A 17,652-nucleotide genomic window follows, 5' to 3' on the forward strand; every position below is an offset into this window, starting at 1 on the left:
TTAGCTCTCCTTGCCTTTTATGCCCCTTGCTAGGGGTAACTCATGTTGTCCCTATATGCTTGTGCTCTTTTTTGTGTGTGCTCCCCTTAGCAATTTGTCCATGTTTCCACTTTCTGCAGGATCCTTTTTGATTTTCAGGTCATTCAAGAGCTCCTGACGCAGCCATACTGGCCTCTGACTAGTCTTCCTGCCTTTCCTTTGCATCGGGATAGTTTGCTGTTGCACCTGTAATACTGTCTCTTCGAGAACTGCCAGCTCTCTGGAATTCCTTTTCATTTTGATTTTCTTCCCGTGGGACCTCACCTACCAGTTCGCTGAGTTTGTTAAAGTGTGTCTTTTTGTAATCCATTGTCCTTATTCTGCTGCTCTCATACCTCCCCTAGACTCGTGAAATCTGTCATTTCATGATCACTTTCACCCAACTTGCCTTCAACCTTCAGATTCGCTACCAATGCCTCCCCGTTGGTCAGGCTCAAGTCTAAAATGGCAGTCGCCCCGCTTACATCCTGCACCTTCCTGAAACCAGACGTTATCCCCGGGACATTCCAAGAACTTATTGGGCAGTTTGTGTTTTGCTGTATTACATTTCCAGCAGATGTCTGAGCAGGGCAAGTGCCCCTAACGACTAGGTCTTGTGTTTGGGATATTTCGGTTTGTTCGAGAAATGCCTCACCCACCTCCTCTTACTAATTGGGTCCCTACTACCATCACCCCTATTTCTTCCCCCGGAGCCTGTCAACTGCTCTGCCTCTCACCTCCTGAACCTCAGAACAGGGGTATATGTTCTTGGCATGTAATGCAACCCCCCCCCTTTTTCCCGGTTTGTCCTCCTGAACAAGCTGCACCTCCTACACCAATGTTCCAGGCAGGAGACTTATCCCCCCGTGATGCCAGGGAAGTCAAAAACCTGCAGAGCCGTTTGCTCCAGGTGCTGCGCTGGCAGCCAGAGCAGGGACTTTCCAGTGTGGAGTTTGACTAATCCTTAGGGGACCTCAGCCAGAGGAAACCACCTGTTGTGCCGGTCCTGCTACGGGCTCATGTCAAGTGAAGTCTGTAAAATGGGAGCAATCAGATGGGTCAATTAAACTGCCACCTCTGGGGATTCCAGTCAGCTGCTTGGTACAAAGTGAGCCCCATCTCTTCCGCCTGCACCTCCAGCTATCGCATGCAGGAGGCTCCAGCTGCCTGGGCGGAGGAGAGGGATCCACTCCCCCTCCACACCGTACCGGGGGCAGTGTGCGGCGCTGGTCAAACCCAGTGACACTCCAGCAGGGAGCAGGAGAGAGGCTCCTACCCCTCCCTAGGGACGACGCCCAGCACCCTCGGCGGAGCACACGGGCCTTTGCAGGCTTCTTTTCTGCCTTGGCGGGAGGTGGCTCTTGTAGTGATTGTATTCTCCCAGCTGGCCAGGTCCCCCACAGCCCTGCTCTGGTTTAGCAGCAGAGGTCACAGGAAGTGTCTTCTCCCAGCATAATCTCTCCTTGAAACACTGGCAGCGTGGTCGTGTAGCCAGGGCCCACACTTGTTAGCTTCCAGCCATGGCCACATCTGCTCCAATCATAGCTCTGACACGCCCTGTTGCACCAACTCCTGCCTAATGCGTTTGTCCTTGAATCCTGCTGCTACTAATACACCAGACTTTGACAGGTGCGAATCATTGATTTCACAGGTCCCCCATGGACACCTCCACTCCCCCCCCCACACACCTCTGGAGGGGCCCCAAAGGGTGCTGGGGTGGTGGTAAATAGGTCTCGTTCCCCTCTCATACCCCAAAAGGCTGAACTGGTTCCGCTGCCGGTTCCTGATACATTCGGCCCGAGCCCAGCTCTGGAGACTTTCAGCCCAAAGGGTCAGAGGCGCTGCCCCCTTTCATGGAAAGGCGACGCTAATCCAAGAGCTGGAAGCTGTGCAGGGCCCGGTGCTCGCTTATCTCGGTAACTTCCCCTCACACACCTGGCTCGGGCTCCGGGGCGGTTCACTTTGGGCCTCCTGGAGCTGAGCGGCTGCGTGCCAAGAACCTGGCACCCAGCACTTCACTCCCGTGGGAAGCGAAAGTCCCTTTCGAGTCCGGGTGCTGTGCTCAGAAGATGAACAGCTCAGGCGCCCCGGCTGCCTCCGCCACCCTGCTCGGGCCCAGGAGGTACCGTGCCCTTCATGGGACCTGCCCCAAGCCAGCAGCGACCTGTAACCTTCGGGGTTGCGCGGGAGCAGAGCATTTGGCTACAAGAAACAGAACTGCAGGCAGCCCGAGGCTAGGCTCCAGGTGTCACTCCGGCGTGGAGGGAACCATGTTCCCTCCACTCCCATTGTCCGCCTCCCTTCCCCCTGCCTGCAGCACCTTCAGCCCCCTCCCCAGCCCCTCGGGTCCTGCTCTGGCTTTAGACCTGAACGGCACCAGCTCCGAGGGGCCTCTCTGGTACCCACCCGGCTGTCCAGGAAACCCCATCTTCAGCCGTCATCTCTGCGAGCCCTTCCCTGGCCCTGACGGAGGGGAGCCTCTGGCCAGGGGGGACTGAGGCAGAGACAATCAGTGACTTGCTGGGTCCCGCAGCCGCCTGGCCGGGGCAGGGGCAGAACCCGGCTCGGTGCCCGGGCACAAACCCCGCCTGGCTGACGGGGTTGCTTCACTAGGACGAGCCTGTTGGGCTCCCCCGGCGGTTCCTGGTCGGAGCCGGGGCTCCCCGGGCCGGTGGTTTGGCTGGACCCTGCCGGCCCCGCGGTGCCCAGGGGCGGGCAGCCCCCGGCGGGAGCACGTGGAGGGCGGCAAGGCGGCTCGCAAGGGGGTGACGGGCGGTGCCCGCCCCCTCCCTGCCTCCCTCCGCCCGTGGGCAGCCAGGCGCTGCAGCCCGCTCGCAGCCGGGCGAGAGGGGCTCCCTCCTCCGGCCTCGGGGCGCCTCTCCCGGCCGGGCAGGCGGAGCCCCCGGGGGCTGCAGGAGGTGCCGGCTCAGCCGCTCCTTTAAAGGCGGCTCGGCCGGGCCGGGCTCAGAGCGGCGCGGGAGGCGGAGGCCGGTGCAGGCGGCAGGGAGCCGGGCGGCACGGTGAGCGGGGCGGGGATCGCTAGTTCCTGCCCCCCGGGCCGGGGTCCGCGCCCCGCGGGGCTGGGCTGGGCTGGCGGAGCGCGGGGAGCCGGCCGGGGGCTCCCCGCGCTGCAGGGTGAGAGGCGCCCCGGCCCCCTTGTGTCCCGCAGGCTGCTGCGGGGTCCTGCCGGCCCCAGCCCGTCTCCGGTCCCCGGGCCATCAGCGCCCGCCCAGCTGAGGCAGCTAGCGGGAGTGGGCAGCCTCCGGCAGGAAGCCACTGGGGTCCCTGGCCCCTTCTCGGCCCCGCTTCCCCAGCCCGGCTTTGCAGAGCTCCCCCGGGGACTGGAGGTGAGAGCCGGGGCCTGCCTCGCAGGGTGGGCAGCAGGCGGTGCCACTCACTGCCTAGCAGGCGGGGAGGCTGGCAGGGTGCTGCACATCCCTGGGAGGGGAGCCTGCCCTGTATCTCCCCTGAAATCCTTCAGGTTCTCCTGTGGGGGGTAGGGGGGCCCTTCTCCCCGGTGCTCTCCCCACCAAGAGAACTGAGCTGAGCCTGCCCCCCCCCCCCCATGACTGTCTGCTCCAGCCCCAGCGCTGGTCTCCCACCCTGGGGCACCGCCAATCAGCCGTGCCCAGATCCGTACAGCCCTGAGGGCAAAGGGCCGGGCCCTAAGTTGCCTGGAATGCACTGGGGCCATGCGAGCTAGTGCTGGGTTGATGCTCACAGGGGCCATAGAGCCTCCCTTACCCTGGCACGCCGAGGCTGGTGGTTTGTGTAGCCCGGCTTCCTGCCTGGTGCCTCGTCCTCTGGCCTTGCACATGGCCCGGAGCCAAGGGAGACACTCAGGTGGAGGAACAGAGAGACCCATAACCCGGCCGCCTTGCAACCTGCATGTTCCCTGCTCCACCCAGCAGGTTAGCCCCTGCTTTCTGGCACCTCGCATGAGGAGCAGAAACAAGCCGGCAGGGCTGGTGGGTCCCTAACCCTCACACACAGGGATTGGCCTGACCTGGGGCGCTGGGATAGCTGTGAAGTGCCATTGGCAGGAGAGGTCAGTCATTCCTCTCCCGTAAGCCCATGGAGGCCAGGTGCTGACTGGCCCCTTCCCAGGAGCAGAGACTCCTCTTAGGAGCAGGGTTCTCAAGCAGACAGGGACTCCCTGTATTTATCCCCCCCACACACGTGCACGCAAGGCCCAGGACCTCTGTAAGGGCAGTGAGCCCCTGGCTGCTCCGTCCTGCTGCGAGGTCAGCTGGCATCCTTCAGCAAAGCCCAGCTCTGCTCCGGCGGGGCCTGGCACCCGGCAGTCTGGGTGTGCAGGCTCCTGGCTATCAGCTGGAAAGACTCCAGGTGCCATAGCCTGCATGGCTGTTGGCAGCTCTGCAGCAACCTCTCTGGCTTCCCCCCTTGTACGCCCTCTGTTATCGGAGAGCCTCGCTCACCTGCGTGACTAGGAATGAAAGGCTGTTGGCCAAGTCTCTAGCTCTTCCCCTGGGGAAGCATGGCTCAGTACTTTCCCACCGGTGACTGGCTCCGTGGGGCGAGACCACTGTCTGCAGCCCCCCTGTCCAGGCTCTGGTTTCCTGTAGCTTGGGGGCCCAAAGGAGAGCCTTCCAGTGCCTCTGGCTGCTGACCTTCCTCGTGCCTCTGACACAGCTTGGTAGCTGGGGATGGCCAGTGCAAGTGCCAGCAGGCCTGAGGCCCCAGGATATGGGGCCAAGTCCCTCCATCGCGCTAGCTTTGTACTACGCTTTGGGATTGATTCCATAACTGCTCAGAAAGGAGCAGAGGAAACAAATCCTCCAGGTGAGAGGGAGAGCCTGGGTGACAGGGGGCCTCTGTGTCACTGATAGAGACCTGGGAACCTCCCTCTTCCAGGCCTGTGTTGTGGTCAGCAGCCTTGTGGCTGAGGAGGCTGTAGCTGGTCTCTTCACAAGCCCCCTACAAGCCGGTGGGCTACTGCTGAGTGTAAGGAGGCTGTGCCTGAAGGACCAAGAGCAGAGCGGGGCTCTCCGGCTGGGCCCGTCCCAGAGGAACAGAACGTAATCTGGCTGGCTGGGGAAGGCAACTCTTCCCCGTTGTAGGGGGGATGGATGGAGCAGGGGAGCTGCATTAGATCAGGAAAGGGACTGATAGCCCAGCCCTTTCTCACTAGGGATGGCGCGGGACAGACCTCTTCCTCTTTGCTGCAGGTCTGGGGAGCAATGACATGTGTCTGACTTGGGTGTGCAGTTGCTGCGATTGCTTGTGCAAATGGCTCCCTATGCACTTTTGCACACTTGTGCAGTCCATGTGTCATGCACCATCAAGCAGTCGCACGCTCAGCTCTCTGAAGTGTTTGGCCCTGAGAGCCCAGAACCTGAAGCCTGTGTTCAAATTGTGTGGGTTTTCTGGTTGCTGGGTGACGGCATTTTACACCCTGCAGAGAGGAGCTGTTCCAAGGGCCTGCCTTTGAATGGCCAGCAACAGCGCACGAGAAGTGAGCATCTGGCTAGGGTAACAGACACAACTCTGTGCATGAGGCCAATATTGGAGGGGGGGGGGAATGTGTGTGTTGGGAGGGGAAATAAACCTTTCCTCCTGCATTTGAAACGCTGTGGGCCAGCCTGGTTCCTGTATACAGAGCCAGTGCCCAGTCATAGCCTGGCTTTGTGACAAGTCTTTGGCCACTTCTGGGAGAGGATGCTTTGATTTCTAGCACTAGTTCTGAGGAGACCTGAGCCTGGCTGGGATTCACATGCAGAAACTCTAGGGAGAGTAGCCAACCTCTCTCCCCTTGACAGGTCACCTGCGGCGGGCGCGGCTTGTGAAGCAGCAGAAACAGTCGCAGATGCAGTGACACTCGGTGTTTGGTTGTGTGAGTGGCTGGCTGTGAACTGCTCCTGGGTGGTTCAGAGCTGAAGGTCTCTGGGAAGGTGACTCCCACATAACCCACTAGGCAATCTCACTGGCGGGGGGGAATCCCTGCAGAGGGGGTTAGCCGGCACTTCTGGCAGCTGCTCCTTCACTGCTGGGGAAAGTGAGTGCGTGTCCTGGGCGTGTGAACAGTGCGTGCCCTGGGTGTGGCGACAGCCATGTGCATGGTGCTTTCCAGAGCGCAGACTGGCTTGCCAGCTAACCGAGGCCCCGAGCGATGGCAGGCCCTTGTCTGCAACCTGGAGGGCAGTGGGGAGCTGACTCAGCGATCCCCATTGGCTGAAGGGGAGTACGAAGTCTCCAATGCACTTCAGGCTGGCCCAGGGCTCCGGACTGTTGCCAGGAAGGGGACCCCCTCCCCTTCTGTAGCACCCTTCCCTGGTCCTGCCTTCAGTACCCAAGTGAGCCCTGCTATTTGGCATGCTGCCAGAAGGCTCCCTGCTCTGCCAGCTGGGTGACTGGAGGAAGGGTTGCTTGGGCCCCCCCCGGGCAGCACCATTGCTTCTGTGGCGTTGCTGTCTGACCTCAGCCTGCCCTGTGGGCTTTGGGTTGCACCCCTAACATAGCCTCTGGTTCCTTCTCTTTGGACAGATGCCAGTGAGCCTTGCCACGGCCCTTCGTGTTTTTGGTACCAGCCTCTTCGCCTTGGTGGTGCTGGGAGGCATCCTTGCAGCCTACATCACTGGCTACCAGTTCATCCATACCGAGAAGCACTACCTCTCCTTCGGCCTGTATGGTGCCATCCTGGGCCTGCACCTCTTCATCCAGAGCCTCTTTGCCTTCCTGGAGCACCGGCACATGCGGCTCGAGGGGCGGCCCTTGAAGCTGCACCGTTCCGTGGCGCTCTGCATCGCTGCCTACCAGGAGGACCCCGACTACCTGAAGAAATGCCTGCGCTCGGTGAAGCGCATCTCCTTCCCCGACCTCCAGGTGGTGATGGTGGTGGATGGCAATGGCCAGGATGACACCTACATGCTGGAGATCTTCAATGAGATCCTGGGCTCCGAGAAAACGGGCTGCTACGTCTGGAAGAGCAACTTCCATGAGAGGGGCGAGGGGGAGACGGACAGCAGCCTCCAGGAGAGCATGGGGCACATCCAGCAGCTGGTGCGGAACAGCACCTACTCCTGCATCTTGCAGAAGTGGGGGGGGAAGCGCGAGGTGATGTACACAGCCTTCCAAGCGCTCGGGGACTCCGTGGACTACATCCAGGTGGGTGGCCAGCTCCTGGGGGCGGCTGGAGGGTGTAACGGCACGGGAGAGGGGTGACACTCCTGCCTTGGAGGGCACGTCGCCAGGAACGGTGACCATGCAGCTCTCGCTGGGCTTTCCACGCAGCTCTCGCGCTAACCAGTGGGGAGCCGTTTCGTTTTTCTTTGCTTTGAAATACTAAGTGAAGGAGGGGCAGGTGAGAGGGGCTGGGGCGGCGGAATCTGCTGCCTCAGGACAGGGGCAGCACAGCCTTTGCTGTACCTTGCCTGGGCGGGAGGGACCGCAAGGCTAGGCCGAGATCTGTCCCAGCCGATGCACCGGGGATTGGCTGGCTCAGGCAGACTGGAGAGCCAGAGCAAGGAAAGGTTAGTGGTGAAGGCTGAGAGTTGGGACACTGCGCTCCCAGCTGACTCCTGGCAGGGTCCGGTCCTGGCTCCGAACCCACCTTCTCCAGATCCAGCCCAGCCTTCCTGTGGGATTCGTTTGTGCTCAAAGCGTTTGAGATCCTCTACCGGGCAGTGCAAGAGCAGGGAGACTGGGCTGGCGGCTGCCCTCGGTGGCTGTGTATGTAGCAGTGCATCAGCCAGGCTGCTCAGGGCATCGAGGGGGGACGCAGCAGTAGCACAGTCACTGTCCTCAGTCCTGTCCCTTTCCTTTGTGCAGCCCCTGCCAGCTCTCTGTCCTGTCCTGCCTCCTGCCCGTTCTACCTCTGCTTGGCGCTGTGTGCAGGGAGCCTGGGGCTCTGGGCCGTAGGGCTCCTCCAGCTTACAGTTCCCGCCCGCTGGCGGGTCGTGTGTTCCTGACCTGGACTGTACAAAGCCCCCAGTGATCCCCCCGCCCAGCGAGAACTGAATTACCCAGGGGAGTTCATGTGAGCCATTGGAGGGGTAACCCTGGCTCAAAAGGCTTAGCCCAAGACACATGCCCAGGAGTTTAGATGCTCTTGGGTTGCAGATCTGGTCTGGAGCTCTCCCAAGAACAGGATTTCTTGGGAGCCCCTCCTGCTTCCTGTTGGGGTCCCAGCAGCAGCCAAGAGGTGTGAGCCTGTGACACCTGCCTCTGAGGGAAATACAAGCTCTGTAGGCCAGGGTTCGGGAGAAGCCAAGGGAAGGAAAGGAGGTGAGATGCCCGTGCCAGGTAACAACTTCCCCATCCCCCAACCACCTGGGGGAATAGCACTCAGCCTGGGGGCATGCCACATGTGGGACTAACCCCTTAAACTGACAGCCAGCCTCGAAGGGCTCAGCAGAGGCCAGCTCAGGAAAGTGAGGGCACATGCTGGGTCAGTGAGCAGTAGCTGTATTCACAGGGGCAGGAGATGCTCGGAGCCCTGCATGCAGAGAGGCAGAAATTGGTTCTTGGGGGAAGGAGGGTGCTGGAGCTCTCTGCAAACCCGTGGGCTAGCCAAGCACAGGGGAGTGCGACCCTCTCTTCCCACTGGGTTGAGAGAGTCCAGAGCAGCTGTTGCACAGAGGATCCTGCCCTGAGTGGGCAGTGGCCAAATAGGCAGATTGGGTCCCTCCAAGAATGAGACTTGGGGAGTGCAGGGCCATCGTCCCTGGGGAGGGCTCTGGCTCCTAGGATCGCTGCTCCTCTTTCCTGGCAGTGAGGCACTAGCAAAGGGCCACCCTGCCCTGGGCGTGGTGCACTGGAGAGCCAATGTTCATGCACCAGTTCTGTAGTGCCACAGATGTGCAGGCCACTCTAGAAAGAGGCAGAGATGGTGGAGACAGCAGGATGGGCAGGGCTGGAGGGGGACAGGGCTGTAACCCGGGTGGCCCAGGGGAGCGGAGCTCAGGATGGCTTCCTGCTTGTCACAGAATCCTAGGTGTAAAGCCCATCTAGCCTAGACCCTCCCTGCCAGACTCTGCTCCAGGTCTGTGCAGTCCAGTGTTCAGCGGCTGGGGCAGCAGCCCCTTCCCTTGGGAGATGATTCCACAGCCCCCGATCTCCGTATGAGCGAATCCCCCTGGCTGGCCTGTGCCCTGGTCTCCGCAGACCCAGCTAGGTGAGACCAGACCAATCCCTCTCCCGGCTCTTCTCTGACCTCCCTTCAGTTTGTCACCCTCCTTCGGGCATTGAGTTGCCCAGCACTGAGTGTGGGATCCCTGCTCTGACCCCCCAGTGCCGTACAGAGAGGGCCTGACTCTGCTGCGACCCTCTGCTCTTTCCTCGCTGCTCCAGCTGAGGGGCCAGGAGGGTGCAGGTGGCTCTCACCAAGGTGTCGGGCATGAGAAAACTGTCCGTACATTGAGGAAACCCTGCACAGGTGTCCGAGGTACTCGTCGTTCTGGGACCCATACGTTAGCCAGAATGGCTGGAGGGCGCTTTGCCCCGAGAGGAGACAGGCCGTCTCGGCGCTCCCCTTGCCAGGCCAGCAGCCTTGCCAAGGTGCATGGCATTCCCGTGCACTGCCACAAGCAGGAACTGCTGTTCCCCGGCAAGCACCGAGCATGCCCCAGCCATGGCCACTTGCTCTTTGGGCCCTGTGAGACGCGAACCCTGCAGCAAATGGCTAATGCCTGGACGGTGCCAGGTCTCCCTACTGCTCCTCTGGCACTGCCACTTCAGCTCCTGGAAGCAGAACTACCTCATGGCATCTTCCCCCCGCCCCCCTGCAGTGAGACCCTTCACCTCTGCCCCATAGTGCACCCCTGCCCCCTCACGGCAGACTCCTCTTCCCTGCCAACTTCCTAGCACAGAGACATGTCTCTCTTCCCTCCAGCCCCCCTTAGGGGCACAGCCCTGCCCGGGCTCAGAACTAGGGCCCCGGCCGCCCCTGTGCTCTGCATGGTTCTGTGAGCGCACAGCAAGGAGGAAAGGTGATGTGGGCAGTACCATGCTGCTCCCCTGCTGGAGCTCCTCAGTCTGGTTGTGTCCGTCTGCTGTTTTGCAGATGCTCTGTGGCTGCGTACGCCCCGGGCAGCCTCTCAGAATGGACTACTGGAGCTGCCCCATAGGCCCAGCGTGTCCGTGGCAGGATAGGCCTCTGCCCTAGAGCTTGCTCTGCGGTCCTTTGTCTAGTCCAGTTCTAAGTGACTCGGGCTTTGCTGGATGTATGGTTGGAGGCTGGGCTCCCACGGCGTGCGTGGAAGGGAGCGGGAGGCTTCGGCCGAGCAGACCGTGACGTTCTCTCTCTGCTCGGTAGGTGTGCGACTCAGACACGGTCCTGGACCCAGCCTGCACAGTGGAGATGCTGCGCATTTTAGAGGGGGACCCACGAGTGGGCGCAGTTGGTGGAGACGTTCAGGTACGAACCCAAGGGCCGAGTGAGACTGCCCTGAACTCCCAGAGCCAGCCGAGCCCAGGGAATGCAGGGCCACTTGGGGGTAGGGTGGGAGGGATCGCTTGGCTCCTCTGGGGTTGGGTGCCAGGTTCAAAGTGAGCCTGGCTGTGCTGCTGCTGAGTGGGTGGGGAGCAAGTCCCTATGCCAGTGCTGGGGGGGGGAGGTTTAGTGCCATATCCAGGCCTGGGGATGCCAAGGCAAGAGGCTCTATAAAATCCTAGGGTAGAGGGAGCATCCTGGAACAGCCCCGGAAGGAAGGCTTTCACCGCGGCTCAGAGCCAGCCTGCACGCTGTGCTGAGCCTGCTGCCACGTGCTTTGGCAGTGATTGTGAGGCGCACCTGGGGCGGCGGCTCTGCATGGCGGTGCAGGTTCTGTCCTCACCGCGTAGGCACAACCAGTGGGGAGGGGAGGGGCACTGTCCCTCTGCCCCCATCGTTCTGCTGTCTGCTGTGGGGCTCCTCTGTGACTGGTGTGAGGCTGGCAGGTGCCTCCCTGAATCACTGGGCAGCAGGGCTGAGGTCCTGGAGGCACCTCATTTCTCCTTAGAACAGCCACGGTGCCTGTCTGCGCTGGTCTCTGCCCTGCAGGCCTGGCCGCGTGCACAGGAAAAGCTGGCTACTGCTGTCGCTCTGAGAGCAAGGGCCTCTCGCAGCAGGGCTCCCCTGCATGGGCAGACTGTGGGCGCTGCTGGAGGCGATGCTGCTCTCCTTGCCTCGGCTGGGGAGGGAAGCCCTGCAGGGCTATGTACTAATGGTGTCTCCTTACACGTGTGGCCTTCCCAGATCCTCAACAAGTATGACTCGTGGATCTCCTTCCTGAGCAGCGTGAGGTACTGGATGGCCTTCAACGTGGAGCGGGCCTGCCAGTCCTACTTCGGCTGCGTGCAGTGCATCAGCGGCCCCCTGGGCATGTACCGCAACACCCTCCTGCAGCACTTCCTGGAGGACTGGTACAATCAGAAGTTTCTTGGCAGCAAGTGCAGCTTTGGGGATGACAGACACCTCACCAACCGTGTCTTGAGCCTCGGGTATAGGACTAAGTACACCGCCCGCTCCAAGTGCCTGACCGAGACTCCCACCAAATACCTCCGCTGGCTCAACCAGCAGACTCGCTGGAGCAAGTCCTACTTCAGGGAGTGGCTCTACAACGCCTTGTGGTTCCACAAGCACCACCTCTGGATGACCTACGAGTCCGTGGTGACTGGCTTCTTCCCCTTCTTCCTCATTGCCACGGTCATCCAGCTGTTCTACCGCGGCCGCATCTGGAATATCCTCCTCTTCCTCCTGACTGTGCAGCTGGTGGGGATCATCAAGGCCACCTATGCCTGCTTCCTCCGGGGCAATGCGGAGATGATATTTATGTCCCTCTACTCCCTGCTCTATATGTCCAGCCTCCTGCCAGCCAAAATGTTCGCCATCGCCACCATCAACAAGTCAGGCTGGGGCACCTCCGGCCGCAAAACCATTGTGGTCAACTTCATCGGCCTCCTCCCCGTTTCTGTGTGGGTCGCTGTCCTGCTGGGAGGCCTGGCCTACACAGCGTACTGCCAGGACCTCTTCAGTGAGACGGACCTGGCCTTCCTCATCTCTGGCGCCATCTTGTACGGCTGCTACTGGATGGGGCTCCTCATGCTCTACATGGCCATCGTTGCCCGGCGCTGTGGGAAGCGGCAGGAGCAGAACAGCCTGGCTTTTGCCGAGGTGTGACAGGTGGGGGGGCTCTGGATGGAGTGGGGAAAGTGCAATGGGAAAGGATTAGTGCATTGTTCGGGGGCAGCCGGGGGTGGGGGTGGGGAGGAGACGGGATTTTATTTGTGGGTTTTTAATTGCTGTCCAAGGAGCGAGTTCCTAGGCTAGTGAGTCTGAACGCCACCCGAGGAGAGGCTGCTTGTTGCCCAGCAGAGCACACTTCAGGTAGCCTGGGCCATGCACGCCTGCCCGCAGGTGCGGTGACTCCTGCGTTTGAGGCCCATCCTACTGCTGGAGGAGTGGGAAATCCCCCGAGGCAGCTTCCAGCCTTTCCAACACTTGCAATGGCTCCTGTGGAGATTCCTGTCTGCCACCTGCCAGGGCACAAAATCCTGTGTGGGAGCGGCACTGAGCTCCACTGGTGTGGGAGAGGCCCTGGGCCGGAGGTGGGACAGGAGGCATTGCCTGCAGTCTCCAACCTGAGCACTAAGGCTCCAGCGGAGGCCTGCTCCCCGGGAGCCAGTGAGAGTGCTCTGTGCACCCCCTGCCCACCAGTAGGGACGGGAGTGCTCACTGAAATGAATTCATACTTCAAAAGAATCCAAGTTTGCGAACGCTTTGTCCTGCCCTGTAGAGCAGGAGCTCTGGCTGCACTGGCAGCATGGTAGGTGACACAGTAAGTTGGCTGCAATGCGTGCCCCTGGAGCCTGGGGACTTGATTCCTACCTGGGGCCCGCGAAAGAGGCTGAGAGGGGCACTGCTTAGCCAGAGCCAGGGCCTGCTCCGAGCTGGGCTCGGCCAGGCCCTGTGCCTCTTTGGTGCTGGTCTATAAACTCTGGCAGTGGGGACTGCCCACGGGAGTCAGGGCTCACGAGGTCCGAGGCAGGTATGGTGAAGGCTCCCCTCCCCCCGGGAAGGAGTGCCCCAAAGTCTCTGCAGGCGAAGCTGTGCTTGGCAGGCCGTGAGCTCCCTCCCTCTTGTGCTTTACTGTCCAGACACTGGATTCCCTGTCAGTCTTGCATTCTTCCCAGGCAGGAAAATGGTCCATAAATATTCAATTTATTTAAGAGGGCAGAAATTCCCCCTCCCCCCCCCGCCCCGCACAGGCCTGTGGATTTAATGCTGTGAACTAGGGAGGGTAACCTGTGGCTCTCCTGAGTCTTTGTGCCGGGGCGGGGGCTGCTTTGCTAAGGACATTGCAGTCCTTTCCCTGGTGCGGTGAAGAGATGTCTCCAACTTGACATGAGAGTTTCCAAGGCAGGGGGAAGGCTCCTCCCCTGCGAGGGCCCAGATGGCAGCAGTTGGGCCGCCTGGACTGGACCATTCTTTGCTGTTCTGAAGCGGCTTCCTCAGTCAGGTACCACGTCCTTTTCCTTGAGCCACTTGAGAACTGGAATGATCCTGGCCTCCCGCAGGGATCTGCTGCGTGTCTGTATGGCCCAGCTGCCTCCAGAGCTCTCCCATGGCTCCTTCTGATCCAGAGCCCTGGGCATGAGGGCAGCGTGTGCCCATGGTGCCGATGGCGGTATGAGCTGCTGCTCCGCTGTGCCACTCACCCCCAGGCAGCTTTCCCGTACCATTCCACACAGTGGGGCTGTGCCCTGGGGTCACTGCAAGGGGGCAGTGGTGCACGCTCTGCCCAGCCCATGGTCTGGCTTGTCTGTTCCTCAAAGGCTGAGGCAGTATGGCTTTGCTGTGCTCAGAGGAACATCCCCACAACTGCCAGACCAGCAGCAATGCCACAAGCACAATAACCCGATCCAGCCTGCTGCTAGGGCCATGGTGCCGCGTACAGCTCGAGTGCCCTACGGTGCCAAAGCCCACGGCAGGGTCACCTGGGGCCTCTCTCGGGATGGCTGCCTCTGCCCCCCCATTCAGCATTACCCGGTGCTTACGAGCGACCTGTGGGCCAGACTGTGCCAGCAGCTGAGGCCGAAGGCAGAAAGGTGAGTGGCTGCATTAAGATTACACGGCTCTGAGCTTTCCTCCTCCCCTGCCTGTGTCCTGGGCCCACTGCACAAGGGGGAGCACCTTTGCAATGGAGCGAGGCCAAGGCTGGCTGTCAGGGCTGGCGATAGGAACGGGGAGGGGGCAGCATCAAGATGGAGTTAGAAAGTGCTTATTACTTAGCCTTTCAGTGCTTCCCCTCCTCCCTGCTTCTCAGGTCAGGGCACCTGGTTGTGTCGGGTCCTAATGACCTGTCCACACCACGCAGGAGTGCCAGATCCCCTCTCATCAAGGTGAGGGAACACCGTCTTTACGGCTGCTCAGTATGGTCCTGCCCTGCCTTAGCTGCTGTCATACAGCTGCACACAAGCAGGCAGCATGGCCTGTGCCCTGGGAGGCAGGACCCTGGCTCCTATTCCTGGCTCTGCCACTGATGCAGGCAAGTCTCTTCCCCAGCTGTGAAAGGGGGGTAGGTGGACACCTTGGGAGATGGGTGCTCTCCCAGGGCAGTTAATTATGTGCTGTCTATTCCAGGGGTTAGCACCGTTTGGTATCTTCACTGTGGGCCCCACTCCGCCAAGAGCCTCCGTCAGAATCCCTGCCCCACACTAGTGTCTGCCGCCGGCTGTGGTTTTAGCCCCACATCCTCTCTAGTGCCCAGCCCTAGCTGTAGTCGAGCATCCCTGTGTGAGGATACGTGCCAGACAAATACGCAAAGCGCCGCTCTGCGTAAGAGCGTCTGTGCCCAGTACAGCCAGGGCACTCGGGGCAGCGTGGAGAGAGGCAAAGGGATGTTGAGGGACACATGGAGTGAGCCTAGCCGGGGCGGGAATGTAGCAGGTAAAGAGCTCACCCCTGTTCTGCTGGCTGAAGAGCCTCATGCAGGGACCCAGCGATTGAGGCAAAAGGAAAGCAGGGCTTAGAGTTTTGGGAACAGCCACCCAGCCTGTGCAGAAGGGGGTTTGAGAGGCCCTGTCTGCTGAAGAAACACCACAAAAGCCCCTTAGGCCCCCTCCAGCTGCCACTCCCTGGCCCCCAGTGGGTGTTGGTAGGGTTTGAGGTTTGCCCCATGGACAGCAGCAGCTAATTCTGGCTCCTTTGCCAAAGAACGGAAGGGCAGTGAGAGGCCAGTCAGCGGGAGCCTGCCCAAGAATGGCTGCCGGCAGCTTCTTTGCCTGCCCTCTACTCTGCCTGAGGAGTACTCAAGTGGCTTGTGAACCCTTCCAGGGCCTGCAAGGGTGGTTGTAGCCAAAAACTGTATTTCACGCTGTGTCCCGGTGAGCTGGGTGCTGCACCATTCCTCCAGCACAGAGCCTCTGCCATGAGCTAAGGGGACACCAGCCCCCAGCCAGTTAGTACCTCTGCTGAGCAATGCAAGGTGCTGTGCTGGGTGCTAAGCTGGGGGCCAGCTGCCCTTGCAGGGGACCCAGCCCCATGGAGCATTTTTGCATGTTGGCTTAAGTCCCTGTGCTGCTACTGAGCCAGGTTTAGTGGGCCGGGGGTTCCCCTAGTCTGCGGAGCTGCAGGGCAAAGGCTCCAGTAACCACCCCCATCACATCCAAGAGGGACAGGGGTCTGAGCTGAGAGCACCCCCCCACCCCGCAGGGACTAACCTGCCATGGCACCAGGCTGCTAATGGCTGGGATTCCAGCAGCTGGGCCAGGCTGCTTGTCTGTGTGGGCAGTTACCTCAGGAGAGGGGATGCCCCCAGCTCCCAGTGCTGTAAGCAGCATAAGGCTGCTTGCTTTGCACCCCTCCTTGAGCTAATCACGGCGGCTTTGCTCTTGTGCTGGGTCCAGTCAGCTCTGTTCCCAGACTCCTGTGCTTTCTTCTGAGGGAGGGCCCCTGGGGATTGTACTCTATGGGCTTCTGGAACAGGTGCATGTCACTGCAGCCTCCCCTCCCCTCAGGTGCTAGGAGGAGGGAGCTTGGCCTCCCTGGGCGTATGTGGAGGCCTGAGCAGGGCCCTGGCTTTGGATCTAGACCACAGGTATGTGCTCCCTTCTGGGCCTGGGAGAGCAGCTTCCACCCCTGCCTCACCCAGCAGTGTCCCCACATCCCTTGTGTCTGGACTGGCTCCTGGCTGCACCACAGCTGTCTCCCCAGGCCCCAAACCTTACTCCAGGCGATTTACTCCATTTAATACAAGGTTTTTAGGAGACTTTTGTAGCTCTTTGGTATTCACACTTATTGCTACCATTGTTTGTAAATTATTTATTTTTTACCTGCATTTTTTCATTTTTTAAAAGGTCTGTTTTTATATCGCAATGGATTTGTCATAATAAAGAGATTTGCACACAGGAAGGCTGGGGGTGTTTCTTGGGGGGGCAGCTGCCTTCTTGGCCCTAGAAATGAGTCCCCACCCATGGCAAGAGCAGCTCTGCCAGGAGCCTGGCTTGGTAACTGAGTGCCTCCCCAAGGGCCATGTTCCTGAGAGGCAGGGCCACCTCAGCCTATGCTCCTGCCCCCCAGGCTCCTGCAACTACCCATGCAGGGCCACTTCCTCCCTTAGCCGTGCCCTGCAGGGGCCCGAGGGGGGGCAGGGGGCTCACCGTGGAGGCAGAATTCCCAAGGGTTTGCTCCAGTAGCTGAATACCAGCTGACCCATGCTGCTGTAAAGAGGACTCAGTATCCCTGGCTGAGGCAGGGTCGCTGCTCCTCTCCCCACCCCATGGCGCTGGGAGGACACAGAGACAGTGCAGGCCTACTGACCCTCCTGTCACTTTTATTCAAGGGGCAGGAAGAAGGAACACAAAACCAGCACAAAAAGTCAGTTGGCTCCTGGCTGAGCAGGAAAGGTGATGCCACCTGCTGTCTCCACCAGCAGCTGGGTGGTCGGGGTTACACCAAGGGGCCTGCTCATTGTTCCAGTTCTGAGCACTAGTGCCAGACCGAGGAGATGGGGGCGCCTGGATTCCCTGCTGTGCAGGCAAGGTGGTAGGGCTGGAGTGGCTGGGCCTGAGATCTGCATTCCCTGAGGAGTGCGTCACAGAAACACAGTGCTCCACCACATCGAGGAGGATGAGGGGCTGCTGGAGTCTGGAACCCAGCAAGGCTCTAGGAAAAGCTGAGACTGTGCTAGGCCCCAGTTTGTTGGCAAGGCAGGTGGCAGGAATATGGCTGCACTCTTGATCTTCTCTCTGAGAGCCCAGGGTAGGGGGTCAGGAGAGAATCAGCACCACCGCAGCCTGGCTGTGTTGTTAATGGGAGATGGCAATGTCCCATTAGGAAAGAGGACAGCTGGGTTCGCAGCCATGGGGCCAGCTGGCCTGGGGCAGGGAGTTGGGTTTGGCCCCAGGGGGGCAGCTGCTTTGGAGAAGGGGACTGGGTTCATGCTCTGGGGCTCACCCACCCTGGGGAAGGGAGTCCGGTTCACACTCTGGGGACCAGCTGCCCTGGGGAAGGGAGATTGACCCAGGGGACCAGTAGGTCTAGCATCCAGCATAGCAGGCCCCTGTGTGATGGGAGCTATGTTCATGCCCAGGGAGCCAGTTCTTGGAACTGGAGCTGGGCTCATGCTTAGGAGGCCACCAGCCCTTGGGCTGGGAGCCAGGTTCATGCCCAAGGGTGAGCCACCCCCTGCAATG

General features: G+C 60.5%; 1 protein-coding gene across 1 annotated transcript; it reads left to right on the top strand.

The window, feature by feature from the left end:
• The first annotated feature begins 6,460 nt into the window (after nucleotides 1-6,460).
• On the top strand, nucleotides 6,461-12,136 carry LOC112118521 (hyaluronan synthase 3). Its single transcript, XM_029914175.1, has 3 exons — nucleotides 6,461-7,143; nucleotides 10,292-10,393; nucleotides 11,213-12,136. Exons 1-3 carry the CDS (start codon nucleotides 6,523-6,525, stop codon nucleotides 12,134-12,136), a joined length of 1,647 nt encoding a protein of 548 aa, XP_029770035.1. The 5' UTR covers nucleotides 6,461-6,522.
• The last annotated feature ends 5,516 nt before the right edge of the window (nucleotides 12,137-17,652 follow it).

Source organism: Terrapene carolina, unplaced genomic scaffold (genome assembly GCF_002925995.2).
Source record: "Terrapene carolina triunguis isolate 2854851 unplaced genomic scaffold, T_m_triunguis-2.0 Scaffold32922, whole genome shotgun sequence".
NCBI lineage: Eukaryota > Metazoa > Chordata > Testudines > Emydidae > Terrapene > Terrapene triunguis.